The 13,767-nt window shown below is 38.6% G+C and overlaps 1 protein-coding gene across 1 annotated transcript in view; it reads left to right on the forward strand.

Annotated features, from left to right (window-relative positions):
* Positions 1 to 12,394, forward strand: part of MARF1 (meiosis regulator and mRNA stability factor 1) — a 37,539-nt gene extending 25,145 nt beyond the window's left edge. The window contains exons 19-27 of the mRNA XM_034783381.1: positions 2,653 to 2,786; positions 3,423 to 3,625; positions 4,262 to 4,489; positions 4,953 to 5,183; positions 5,360 to 5,572; positions 7,114 to 7,174; positions 7,277 to 7,414; positions 8,758 to 8,928; positions 9,861 to 12,394. Coding sequence (XP_034639272.1) covers positions 2,653 to 2,786; positions 3,423 to 3,625; positions 4,262 to 4,489; positions 4,953 to 5,183; positions 5,360 to 5,572; positions 7,114 to 7,174; positions 7,277 to 7,414; positions 8,758 to 8,928; positions 9,861 to 10,096 — 1,615 coding nt within the window. The 3' untranslated portion in view covers positions 10,097 to 12,394. The remainder of the gene's footprint in view (positions 1 to 2,652; positions 2,787 to 3,422; positions 3,626 to 4,261; positions 4,490 to 4,952; positions 5,184 to 5,359; positions 5,573 to 7,113; positions 7,175 to 7,276; positions 7,415 to 8,757; positions 8,929 to 9,860) is intronic.
* The last annotated feature ends 1,373 nt before the right edge of the window (positions 12,395 to 13,767 follow it).

Consider the following 13,767-nt stretch of genomic DNA (forward strand, 5'->3'; position numbering starts at 1 on the left):
GTTACTAGAAGCAGTGCCACATGTATTACAAGTGAGTTCAATGTCACTTTTTTTTGTTGTTTACACATATATTCACAGCTTGAATCAGCTGAGTTCATGAGTGTGTCAGTGGTTGGCACAGAATGTATTTGTTCACCTACCTTGTCCATTTCTCCAAAGGAGATGTCTGTACCTAGGATTCAGTTGTTTACCAGTTCATTTATTTTTGAGATTATAACCATGACAGCTATTATTGTGTTTTCAGAACTTATGAATATATGTAAAGTTCTTAGATCTAATTTCATAGATTCCAAGGCCACAAGGGACCATTGTGATCATCTAGTCTGACCTCTTGTATAACAGAAGCCATAAAACTTCCCCAAAATAATTCCTAGAGTCTATTTTTAGAAAATTAACCAACCTTGATTTAAAAATTGCCACTGATGGAGAACTTTGGTAAATTGTTCAAATGATTAATTACCCTCACATTTGAAAACTTAGCCTTATTTCCAATCTGAATTTATATAGTTCCAACTTCCTGCCATTGCATCGTGTTATACCTTTGTCAGCTAGATTGAAGAGCATATTATCAAATATTTGTTATTCATGTAGGTACTTGTAAACTGTGATCAAGTCACTGCTAAACCTTCTTTTTACTAAGCTAAATCTATAGTGGTCGACTCAAGAAGCTCAAACTTGAGGTTATGTAGTTAATCGTGAAGTCTCCTTTTTGTCTTCACGCTTGTGGTGTTCTCTTCAGCCGCCTTGGTTAGCTGGCTATTTGGATAATACTCTCACCTGCATTTAGGCAGAGCATCAGTATTACTAGTTGGGACTGTCTGAAACTGAGTAGTCCTGATTTTTATAAAGTAATAGTGTTTGAATGATCAGGGAATCCTATGCAATCTTTTGGACACATGTAGCTTTTTAGTAGTGTTTGTTAACATTAGCTGGTCTTAGAGAAAGCATACAATTGTGGATTTTACAACAACCTCCACTAAATCACCTGTACAGCAGGTATGACAGTTCTCTTGGAGGAAGCGTTATTTGTGCTTTCCTAATGATCCATGATTCCATATGGAAGTATATGGAAAGAGAGCTTCTTATAGTCATGCACTTGATATTTCTTACCACAGTCTGTCCTCCTTTTTACCTAATAGCTCATAACGTTATTTACTATGGAGGGTGGCAGGAGGTCACAAGTGATCAGTGCTGAGAAATCACTGCTTGGCTTTTATGCTGTTAAGAGATTTATTATTGTTTTTATGTTCTAGATTCTTGGCATGGGCTCTAAACGCTTGTTAACCCTAACATACAGGGCCCAAGTAAAACGTTTCACTCAAGACTTATTGAAACTTCTCAAATCCCAGGCCAGTAAACAAGTTATTGTGAGAGAATTCTTACAGGCTTATCACTGGTAAGTTGTTTTTGTCTTTACCAAATATCAAGACATCTGCTGTCCACATTTGCACCTGCTTTTCTTTAAAAGTGTAGTGTAAGACGGGTTGGCACTCAGAATTCTAATACAAAAACATACTACATTGTTGCCTTTTCATTGTGATGTTAGATTATCAGAAGGTGGAATTTATCAGATTTTAGAAACGATTGAAAATAGTCCATTATTACTATAGGAACTTTTTGGAATGCAGTGCAGCATTACTTTAGCACTTAATTTTTCAATTGTCTTAAAACTGCTACTTCAAATTGGGGTACTGTATCTTGTTAACTTACTCCTTAAGGCATGGTGAATAAATGTAATCATTTAAGCGCAATGCGTGGCATACTTGTAATGCAAACTAGCTTGAGAAAGTAGATGCTATTTTGCGTTGTGTTTTTTTTTTTTTTTTTTTTTTTTTGTGGAAAAAGAGACTGTCTTCTTTCAATCATGGAGAGAGGAGGAAGGGATTGGAGGGGGGAGTTAAAAACAGTATAATTTAATAGCTCTAGCAAGGGTATCTGATCGATTAGGGGAGTAATAATGGGCAAAAATCCAAGAGGAATTAGTGCTGTCTTCACATTGCCAGTAACATTCCATCTCTCTGATATTCTTAGATTAGCAGAATCTTTTTGAAATCAATCTCAGCATGTTACTTTCCCTAGTGTGAAGTCAGGAGGAAGCAGCTGACACATGTCTTCAGGAGACTGTAGCACATGAAGTTTTATATATGGCAATTGCTGCCTTCTTGCAGTACAAGAAAATATGCCATGTTTGCTTGTTTTAGTTTGTTTTGTGAAAAGTTTGTTTGTTTTAACTCCAAAGCTACTATATAAAGTTCTGGATTAGTGAAGTAACTAACGTTCTTTAAATTCTCATTTTTATCATTTAAATCAGTCTGAGGCACCCAGTAGTTGGTATACACAACTTCACTCTTCATTCCACATGCATCTGAAGCACCAGTGTATGACTTAGTTCTGAGGTTAATAGGAATATTTGATTTTGTGCACTTGATTTACAAATGTCTCCTGGGTTTATGGGTTCTTAAGTGCTTATGTCACTAGCAATGTGAAAATGCCTTTCATTTCATTGAAGTGCTTGTTCTGTCTTGATAACTAATTATATTTCTATTTTTTTTGTTTGTGCAAACTGATTGCGAACTTGCACATTTAATTGTCCTGTGTAAAATACATCAACATTCTGAAGTTGCTTTACCATTTTCTTCTTAAACTATTCAGGTGTTTCTCTAAAGATTGGGATGTTACTGAATATGGAGTGTGTGAGTTGGCAGATATAATATCAGAAATTCCAGATACAACTATCTGTTTGTCTCAGCAAGACAATGAAATGGTAATTTGTATCCCCAAAAGAGGTATGGCCATATCATCATTTTGATCTGTAAAATAATAGTTTATTAATTTATAAAAATGACATTCTGCCTTCACTATTGCCAGTATATTTTCTATTCTCACATAACTTCAAATTAGCTAATTGGGTAAAGCAAATCCAAATGTAGAATGAAGTTGTCCCTCTCCTCTCCTTTGACGGTTTTCTTCTGTACTTGTTGCCAAATTATGCCATTATATTATCATAATCCCATGATTGAGAGGTCGTTATGTATAATCCTAGCCATTTAAAAAGCAAAATCTCTGTAATGGAATAAATGGAATGTTATGTTATTTGTATTCATTGCACTAAGTAATATTGAGTTTAGTTAAACTTTGTGCAGGATGGCTAGAGGGGAAGAAATTGTTGGAGTATGAGACAAGAAAACTTGCTTAGTAAATATTGCACAGTGATTGCCACGTGATTTATTATTTTACAAAGTAAATATGTAAACATGAAGGCAAGTTCTTCCAACAAAAAAAAATAGTTAATTTTTGTGGCTGATACAAAGCTAAAAATATGCTAATGTTGATGCCCTGTATTTTCTTTATATACCCTTTCTTGCCTTGTAAACTAACTATTCTGTGGCTGTTCACTTTGTTTTAATGTCTTTCACTTTTAGAACGTACCCAGGAAGAAATTGAAAGAACAAAGCAATTCTCTAAGGAGGTAGTTGACTTGCTGCGTCATCAACCCCATTTCCGAATGCCCTTTAATAAATTTATTCCTTCTTACCACCACCACTTTGGCCGTCAATGCAAACTTGCTTATTATGGGTTTACCAAACTACTTGAACTTTTTGAAGCCATACCAGATGTCTTGCAAGTAAGTTCTAGAAATGTTAAGGTATATTTAAGCATTTTTCAGATCACACCTGAATAGACTGTATTCTTACTATCATCAAGAGCTATTTCCAGGTAATTAACTTCACTAGGAGTTGTGAATTGTGTATCTGCCTGCACTTCTAACCTTTCATGATTATATTTGGTTGGTTAGTTATATTTACTATTTTTCATAGACCACAGAAAGTGGTTTTGTTTTTGTTTTGATTTATTTATTTATTTATTTAAAGGATGCTATCAAGTTAAAGACTTAAACTTAAAGTTTTTTTTTGTTTTTTTTTTATGTAATAACCTTGAATTATTGAAACTGAATTTTAAAAATCTAGTTCACAACAAACTTTATTTACTTTCTCTATTTGACTTAGTTTAGACAATAAAAGCAGACTAAATTCAATAGCTTAAGCAAGACTTACTTGATTGTCTCTCTTGAGGAATGTCTGTTAACTCTGCTTGCTTTCATGTAGATACCTTTATGTAAAGTAGCTGAATCGTTATGTAAAATAGTTACATAAATATCTAATATCCTTTACTGAATGTTACTGGGTTTTCTGGTCAGTTTAGGTAAGTAACTTCATTTTTTTTATATTTATTTTATTTTATTTCCTTTTTTTTTTTTAAGGTATTAGAATGCGGAGAGGAAAAAATTCTGACTCTGACAGAGGTGGAACGGGTCAAAGCTCTAGCAGCCCAGTTAGTTAAACTGCTGCGATCTCAGAAAGACAACTGCCTTATGATGACTGATTTACTTACAGAATACAGTAAAACGTTTGGTTACACATTGCGCCTTCATGACTATGATGTCAGCTCAGTTCTAGCTTTAATGCAAAAACTTTGCCACGTTGTGAAGGTAAACTGTTTTTAGTGTCTTTATTTACCAAAAAAAAAAGCCTAGATTTCATCTGTTTGTAGAACAAAAGTCATTAGATTCCCTGTCTAAACTGTTTTCAAATATCAAGATTGAATGTTTAATTCATATTTTTACCTCATTTCATTGCAATGGGAATCATTGGGTTTCCCCCTCCCTTTGAAATTCCTTAGTGTTTTGCTCAGAGAATTGGTGCTTTGACTTTTTGATTGAAAGAAAATACATAGACCTGTAAACTGCTTTGTCCTATAGAGCACCAGAGACTATAAAACTACTGCAGCAGAATTATTTCCAAGGTCAAAATATTTCCATGTAGAAAGCTTTTTTCTTTTACAGTTTAGATTATCTAATGGAAAATGTTTATATCCAGAAAGGCCTAACCTATTTTATAGAACTCAGACTCATTCACTTTTCTTCTGTTTTTTTTAACATCAAAATTCTTCAGGTTGCTGACACAGAATCTGGTAAACAGATTCAGCTGATAAATAGAAAGTCTCTACGTACTCTGACTGCACAACTACTGGTATTGATGATGTCTTGGGATGAAACCACCTTTCTTTCCGTTGATGAGCTTAAAAGGCATTATGAAAGTATCCACAGTGCTCCCCTTAATCCATGTGAATATGGATTTATGACCTTAACTGAACTCCTGAAGAGTCTGCCTTACTTGGTTGAGGTATGGAAACTACTAGGAAAGCTGATTTGGTTTTCAGAACCATACTTAAATCCTTCTCACTTTATTTGGCTTTAGTTGTGATACAGTATGTGGGGCTTCCTTGTACTTTCAAAGGATATTACTGTGACTAACAGAAGCATAAGTTTGTATGGTGACATTGCTTTGCTTTTGTGCAGGTTTTTACCAATGATGTGGCAGAAGAATATGTGAAACTTACAAATCTGTATTTGTTCGCAAAGAATGTGAGGTCCTTGCTTCACACGTACCACTACCAGCAGATCTTCCTTCACGAGTTCCCAACAGCATATAGCAAATATACAGGAGAAGTGTTGCAGCCCAAAATATATGGATATAATAGTCTAGAAGAGCTCTTGGGAGCAATTCCACAGGTCTGAAGAACTTTATTACTGCATCATAATCTTAAATTAATTTAAGATTCCTGAATGGCTTCAGTAACAGTTTCTTAGCACATTTAATTTAAATACATTATGCAACTGAAATTCTGCTTCATACTCTGTATGATCTGCTGCTATAGTTACAAGGAAATGCATACTAGACATGTTACATATTTTAACAATCTCAATTTTGCTGAACTGGACTGGTCAACAGACAGCCATATTTACTCAGTGTGTTCATTGTTTGAATCAAATGAATGCATATGTAAATAAAAATGCAGTAAAAATTCCATAAAACCCCCACTCCTTTATGGAGCAAAAATGTTGTTGGCATCCACCAAGTGAGAATTGATTCTTCCTATAGTTGCTAAAGAGAAACAATGTATTGCAGTTGCTGAGTTGCATATTTATTGTGCTAGGTTTACCTCATAATGTCCCAGTAGCCATGTAACTTTGAACCCTTACTACTAATCTAAAAGCCATGGGAATGCTACATATTTGAATTTTAGTGTGGAATCTCAAATGTCAGCTAGTTGGTTTATACACTCGAAGACAGAGGTGGGCAAACTACGGCCCAGGGGCCACATCCGGCCCTCCAGACGTTTTAATCTGGCCCTCGAGCTCCTGCCGTGAAATGGGGTCTGGGGCTTGCCCTGCTCCAGCTGGGGAGCGGGGTTGGGGTCTTGCCCTACTCCGCACAGCTCCTGGAAGCAGCGGCATGTCCCCCCTCTATCTCCTATGAGTAGGGGCAGCCAGGGGGCTCTGTATGCTGCCCTCACCCCAAATGTTGCCCCTGCAGGTCCCATTGGCTGGGAACCGCAGCCAATGGGAACTGCAGGGGCGGCACCTGCAGACAGGGCAGCGTGCAGAGCTGCTGGCTGCGCCTCCGCGTAGGAACTGGAGGCGGACATACCGCTGTTTCTGGGAGTTACTTGAGGTAAGTGCCGGTGGGAGCCTGCCCCCCTGACCTCTTCCCATGCCCCAACCCCCTGCCCCGGCCCCAGCCGTGATCCCCCTCCCGCCCTCCGAACCCCTCGGTCTCAGCCTCCTGCACCCTGAACTCCTCATCCTCAGCCCCACCCCAGAGCCTGCACCCCCCAGCCAGAGCCCTCACGCACCCCAACCCCCAATTTAGTGAGCATTCATGGCCCACCATACAATTTCTATACCTAGATGTGGCCCTCGTGCCAAAAAGTTTGTCCACCCCTGCTCTAAGATATTAAAAAATCTTTAGTTTACTTGAAAAGTTTATGACCAATCTTTTTGGAGAGCAGTTTACAATAACAGCTCCCCAATCTGTTCTGAAAATATGGGGCTGAAAAATGCATGAGCTTCAGACATCCTGTTGTGATGTTTAGCATCTCTTTTTATTTATTAAGACAAGACTTTTAATTGGGCAATCTAATGTGAATAGTCTGAGTTAGCTTGCATTCCTTTAGAACTTTTTTCATAGTGTGTGAGAAGTAGGGAGTAGTAGGGATTAGGTGTTGAGGTTAGTGTGTGCGCTCTGGTTACATTGTACTTTTGTCTTATAGGTGGTCTGGATCAAAGGACACGGGCATAAGAGAATTGTAGTCCTAAAGAATGACATGAAAAGTAAGTAAGCCAATTGAACTTTATAAGCCAACTATCACACTGAAGTTTACAAGTATCTTTTTAGAGGTGATCAGAGGCCAATTAACTTGCCTTTTTTTGAAGCTCGTTTTAGCTCACCCAGTTTTTCCCCTGCTGATCATGTGGATGATCATGGAAATCAACTTACTGACAGTAATGGACACATGGAGAGTCTAGGATCCACTACATTAATGGAATTAAAACTAGGAACACCTAGTGATGGTAATGCAAACTTAATGTATATAATAAAGTTGTTCAGTCTGTGGAGAAATACACTGAAAGCAGTATTGGCGAAAGAGCTGTGTGACTTAGTTATTTGAAGTAAACTTCTGTGATGTAAGGAGTTTAAAGCTATCAGACTTCTTTCACAAAGGTCTTAGACATATATTCCTCTTTATGTGAGGTGGAGCCTGTTTCTGTGCGCTCCTGAGGTTTGATCTTCCAAGTTGCAGAAAACTTTTTTCAGATGAGTTCCCTTAACTCCCTTCGCCTCAAAGGAAGTTGAAGATAAGCTAAAGCGAGATTAAATGCAAATGATGATGGCCCACTAGGGGATTCCATGAGCAGAGTACCTGTACCTTGACGTTCAGCTGTAGTACTTCCTTTTTTGCATATGATTTGCAGCCTTAGCTCTCCCTCGCTGCTGCTACATCTGCTAATAGCAGTGGTAGTTCTGTTGGTGAAGTCTTTTTTTTCCAACTGCAGGTAGCCAGGAGCCTGGGCCTTGTTGCACGGACCTTGCCATGGTTACCAATTCCTTTGTCACCTCCATGCTGGATTACTGTAATAGAATGGCCCTTGAGACAGATGCTTTAGTTGATGTTGGGAGGAACCTACTAGGACTATTTCTGTGAGGAGTAGGATAATGTGCCCTGAACTCACTACCGATTCAGGGTATGTCTACACTACAGAGACTATGCTGGCCTGGCTATATTGCCATAGCTATGCTGGTATATAACCCTGTAGTGTAGATATAGCCTACATTGATGGAAGGGGTTCATCTACCTCCCCGAGCTACAGTGGAAGCATTCTTCTGACAACATAGCTGTGCCTACGCTGGGGGTTAGGTCAGCATAGTTGTGTCGGTCGGGTGTGGATTTTTCACACCTATGATAGGTTGACATAGTTACATCCAACTTTTACGTGTAGACCAGGCCTTGTTCAAGATGCAATTAAATATGTTCTTTAACATCTTACCTGGTTAGGGATCAGTTCTTTAAGAGAACATGTCCTCTTGCAATAGTTGATAGAAGCTTGGTATTTCTACATGGAAATAGTGTCTGAGTGTGGCAGCTGACTTTCTTGCTTAAAGGCTCTTCCTCTGGAACTTACTCCCTTGCCCCTCGCTCTCAGGGTCCAAGCTTGGCAAACGTCAGGTCATATTACAAGGATGTGGGGTTTGTGTCAGGCTTTGGGTTGAACAAATTTCAGTTTGGGTTTAGTCAATGAATCCCCTTACAGCATTTTTGCTGCAGACTTGGCATTTATCAACTATTAATATATTTACTATGGCATTTTGATATTTAAAATTGGTGATATTTTGAAAGATCGTTTTATTTTTGCAGTTTCTAATCAAACGGAACAAGAACTCCTTTGCCTCACAAATACATCACCTGTTGACCTCTTGTGTGAACCAGTTCCTTCCTGCCTACCATCCCCACAACTGAGACCTGATCCAGTCATTCTTGAGTCTGCAGACCTCATTCAGTTTGAGGATCGCACTCCACCTCTCTCTGGTAAGAGTTAGTAGCCATAGGCAGGTATCTGGATACGTCTACGTTTACAGTGGCATGTAGAGTACAGACACTGCATGGCCAGCTAGAATAAGTATAAATAGTGTAGGTGGTGAGAGACGGGTTAGGCAAGTAGAGTACCCAGTGTGCCTGAGTCCCTAGGTTATATACGCTATGTGGCTCTCTATATGCTTAAGCAGTACCTCCCTTGTCTACACTGCTGCTTTTATTATTTTATTGTCCCATTGCCTCCCCACTACCAGAACCTTTCCCTGCTGGAGCCTTTCACTGTGACACGTAGCTACACATGTAGCGCCTGTACTCTACACCTCACCTTAAGTGTCGACCTAGCCTAAATGGTACTTACCAGACTTTACTGATAACTTTTTTTTTAAAGTATGAAAATGAAACATCAAACAAATGGCTGATCATGATCCGCTGACTTTTTGTGGATTTGCTTCCAATATATTGTACCTTATATGGAGGTGTTCCATCTGAAGCTGTCAGTGCTTTACAAACAATTAATCGACAGTGCTCTTGTGAGGTAAATGCAGAATTTACAGGAATCACTTCCTCCTCCATTAAAATGCAGTCATCATTACAGTGGCACATGGCAGTAGTTTAGCAACCTGCAGAAGCCCTTTAACAGTAATTTTACGGTAGTTCATATGAAGTATTTGAGACAGTTATTGTGGTTTGTGAATTAGACTCATTTTACAGATAGATAAACCGAGACAAATATTTAGTGTTAAAACGAAATATCAAATTAACAGCAGAGATGAGAACTGAACCAGAGTGCTGTGGTTCTTAAATCTGCTAGTCACACTTCTGCACAGAGAGAACTCTTATCATGTGATTCTCCTGCATAGCCGTAAAAGAATCTGATTTTGAAAGTAAAATATTTGCAAATAATTTAGCTGTTGTATTTATTTTAGAGATGATGATTCTAACAGAAGAAGAAAAAAACAGAATTGTTACCACAGTAGCAAAAGGAAACTTGAGCAGTGGCCCTGTGGTATCTGGTGCCACAGAGAATTCTTCAGTGCCTCCCTACCAATCTTCTGAAACTCAACTAAGCAAGGAAGCAGTGGACAGCCCAGCCAAAAAGCAACACAAAAACAAAGTGAAATTGGCAGCAAACTTTTCACTTGCACCTGTAACCAAGCTTTAAATTTTCTTCTAGTGTGAAAGACAAATACTGTTGGACTCTGCACAAAAATATAGCTATTTGGTAGCCCTTATGTATTTTAATGAGAAGGCCTAGAAGTCACTTAATTTGTATTTAGATGTATTCTGTGAAGATTTTGTTCTTTTTACACTGATCACAGCTGTCAGCAGGGCAAACTATTTTTATTATTTTGAAAAAACTTCCAGTATTCATTAAATTATTCTTAACAAGTTTTATTCCCTCCCCCTTCCCCCCCATAAACCAATGGTGTTCAGTTACAGCAAAATATGCTCAACTAAAGTGGAATGGATTTTATTTTCTTTAAGCCTCATCGGTGGTGTAATCCTACATGTAGCATAATATATTCTATAGGCTGTTGCTTACTGATTGTTTCAGACAGTATTAATAAAATGCATGATCTGTCTTTAAAAGCCTGGTGAGGAATTTTAACCGTTACTGGATTGGAATGACAAAGTGTGGTGGGTTTTTGATTGTACTGAGGGGAAGCTTGTGTTATGTGCAACTTCTGGTGATTTGTAATTGCATTGTAATTCCTTTCACGTAAAGATGTCTGTAGAAGATTATGTGGATTTCTTGCAAAATTTGTTTTAAATGTTTTGTGAAACTTTCAGTTCCGTTGAGGAGCTTTCTAGGAAGTTGAGGATGTTTTAAGCTTCCCTTTTATGTTTAGTTCCAGTTTGACATGGATTGGGTTAAGGAAAAAAGATTGTCTTGGTGTCATGAGTTTAAAGTAAAATGAAGACACTCTATTGTGTCTGGAAATGAGGTTACTAGGAAGATTCCATTATTTCTAAAATATGCATTTAATGCATAAATTATGAATCGTAGAGCAGGTGATGTAAAGTGCTATAAGATGGAAGGTATTGATGCTATTTCCACTTGCAAGGAAAGTTCTAGCTGTATGTGGAAATGCCAAGGTTATTCTGCTTAACCTTGTTTCTATTTTTTAAGCATGTTTGGTAAATGGGAAGCTTACTCTTCGTCGCATTGTCTTTTAACTGTGTCTGTTTTTATTCTAATATTTACTTCTAGTGTTGGAAGCTTTTTTCAGTTTTTTGTGGTATTTTGTGTTGGCTTTTGGAAAGGCCAGCCTTTGGAACGGAGGTAAACCAGTGGGAATGACCTTATTTCTAGTTGGCTGAAATGTCCTGTGAGTGAGGCTTTATACCCATTTTGGGTAAACTTGGCATTTACAATGGGTTGTATTTGCCAGGCAGACTAAATTTCCTGTAAAATTGAAAGAACGTATACCTAAGGTTTTCCACTGATTGAATGGTTTCTTTTTTAGATGGATTATATTTTGTAATGTACAAGAGAGATGAAAAGTGGGCTCAGATTTCATAGCCAGCAGTTGAAAATGCCACGAAATAATGGCTATAGACAGAATTTTACAAGTCAGATTTTGTTAAAAAATCTTTTAAATATAGCCAAGTATTACCAATACTAAACTTACAGCCATTATGAATACAGGGAAACACTTGGAAGTTTTTCTGAGCATTATGGCACAGTGTTTGAGTCCTTATTAAACCTCTACAGACATAGTGTTATAGAAAGCAAAAACAGAATGTAAATTTTTTTAGAATGCTTTTAATAATTTCATGAGTTAAATGTAATACATCTGCTATCACCTTACATGGATTTTGTAAGGTTAACAGTGATCATTTAGATCTTTGTTTCAGTAGTGTGTGCAAAAAATTGTAAAACTATATTTTCATGAGATGCAATTACAAATCATCCAGAGTGCTAAGTAAACCAAATGATTGATACTATAGAGGAAAAATTGAGGTACAACTCTGTACTATGTTTATGTGAATGTGGTGGTTATACCATTTATGGAGGTCAGCATATATATATATATATCTATTTTGATTCATGTATAATTCTGATTAAATTGCTGTTTGAAAGTAATAGAATACATTTTGGGGAAGTTGTGTTCATAGAGTAACAAAATAGCCAATTGAATTGCAATATATTTTTTTATCCAGAGGCTAATTGAATGATGTGACTTACTGATTCAAAACAATTAGGACCATGATATTCTTTAATTTACAAATTAATTGTACTAATTTAGATTCATGTCTGTTTATAAAAAAAAAAAAAAAAAAAAAAGTGTCACTGAAGCCCTCAACTTATGTGCACTATATCTTCTCGGGGTGGGAGGAGGAAGAAAAATGTTTTTCATAGCTGTCTTGTTTGTTAGACACTTTCTTTTGTGGCTCAAGTGCTGTTTTGTGTGTTGGGACCAAACGGTTGTGTCAATAAAATTTTCAAGCAAGCATATAACTCTTGCCTTATTTACCTAAGAACAGACAAATATCTTAGAATTCTTGCTTACTACCCCCACCCCCCCACTGTCACCAAGTTCAGTCATCCTGGCAAAGTAAAGCAGTAAAATGTTTGATCTGTAAAAACCCAGATTAAAACCAACAGCAAACCTTCCCATGAAATTCTTTAAAATTCCAATTATGCAATTTAGATATAAATATATCCCCTGTGCAGTTTTTGAAGAGCTGGATGAGCATACCAGAAGTCCTGAAATTTTACTAGTCTGGATTTTTAAAATTATGTGTTTCTTTTCATGAAACCTCCTCAGGTGTTTATATGCTATTGGCACAAAGGCTGCTTCATATACATAATAGGTCCTGAATGAATAAGAACTACTTTCAATAGTAAAGTGAGCAATTTTAGTTGCAGCTACTTAATTCAAGATTAATAGAGAACTTGTATACAGTACCCAGGTAAACAAGATGAATGCCATAAATTATTGCTCTTAAATGTGGGAGAAATGAAGGTGGGTAGAAGCAAATGGATTCTCTAAAACTGCTGTTGTAGTTGAATGAAAACTGCAACAGCTGTTCCATAATTATATATATATATATACACACACACACACACACACTTTTTTTTTTTTTTTTTAAAGGGTTGACAACTCTCCTGGTTTTGCCAGAAGTCTCCTGGAATCAGGCTCTATCTCCCAGAGGCTACTGAAGCCAAATGGGAAGATTTTAGGCCACTAAACGTCTGGTGGTGCAGCAGGGCTAAGGCAGGCTCCCTACCTGCCCAGGCTCTGCGCAGCTCCTGGAAGTGGCTGGCACATCCCTGCTGCCCAGGGGGGAGAGGGGGCAGGGGGCTCTGCACGCTTCCCTGAGTGCTGACTCCGCAGTTCCCATTGGCCAGTAACTGTGGCCTGTGGGAGCGGTGCCTGCAGGCAGGCACAGCGCGTGGAACCGCCTGCCCCTTCCCCTCCAGAGGCTGGACATGCTGGCCGCTTCTGGGAGCCGTGCTGGACCAGGGTAGGTAGGGAGTCTGCCACTGACCGGGAGCTGACCAAGGTAAGCGCCGCCCAGCCAGAGCCCGCACCACTCTCACTATCCCGCACCACACACCCCCTTCCAGAGCCCACACCCCCACCCCCTCCTGCACCCCACCCCCAGCCCTGAGCCCCCTCCAGCACCCAAACTCTTAGTTTGCACCCCTTTCTCTGCCCCACCCCCCTGCCCCAGGCTCAGCCCGGAGCCCCCTCCCACACTCTGAACTCCTCTGCCCCAGCCCAGAGCCTGCACCCCCTCTTGCACTCCTGCCCCAGCCTGGTGAAAGGGACAGACCAATAGTCCATCTAGCCTAGTATCCTGTCTTCCAACAGTGGCCAGTGC

The sequence above is a fragment of the Trachemys scripta genome, chromosome 10 (genome assembly GCF_013100865.1).
Source record: "Trachemys scripta elegans isolate TJP31775 chromosome 10, CAS_Tse_1.0, whole genome shotgun sequence".
NCBI classification, from domain to species: Eukaryota; Metazoa; Chordata; order Testudines; family Emydidae; genus Trachemys; species Trachemys scripta.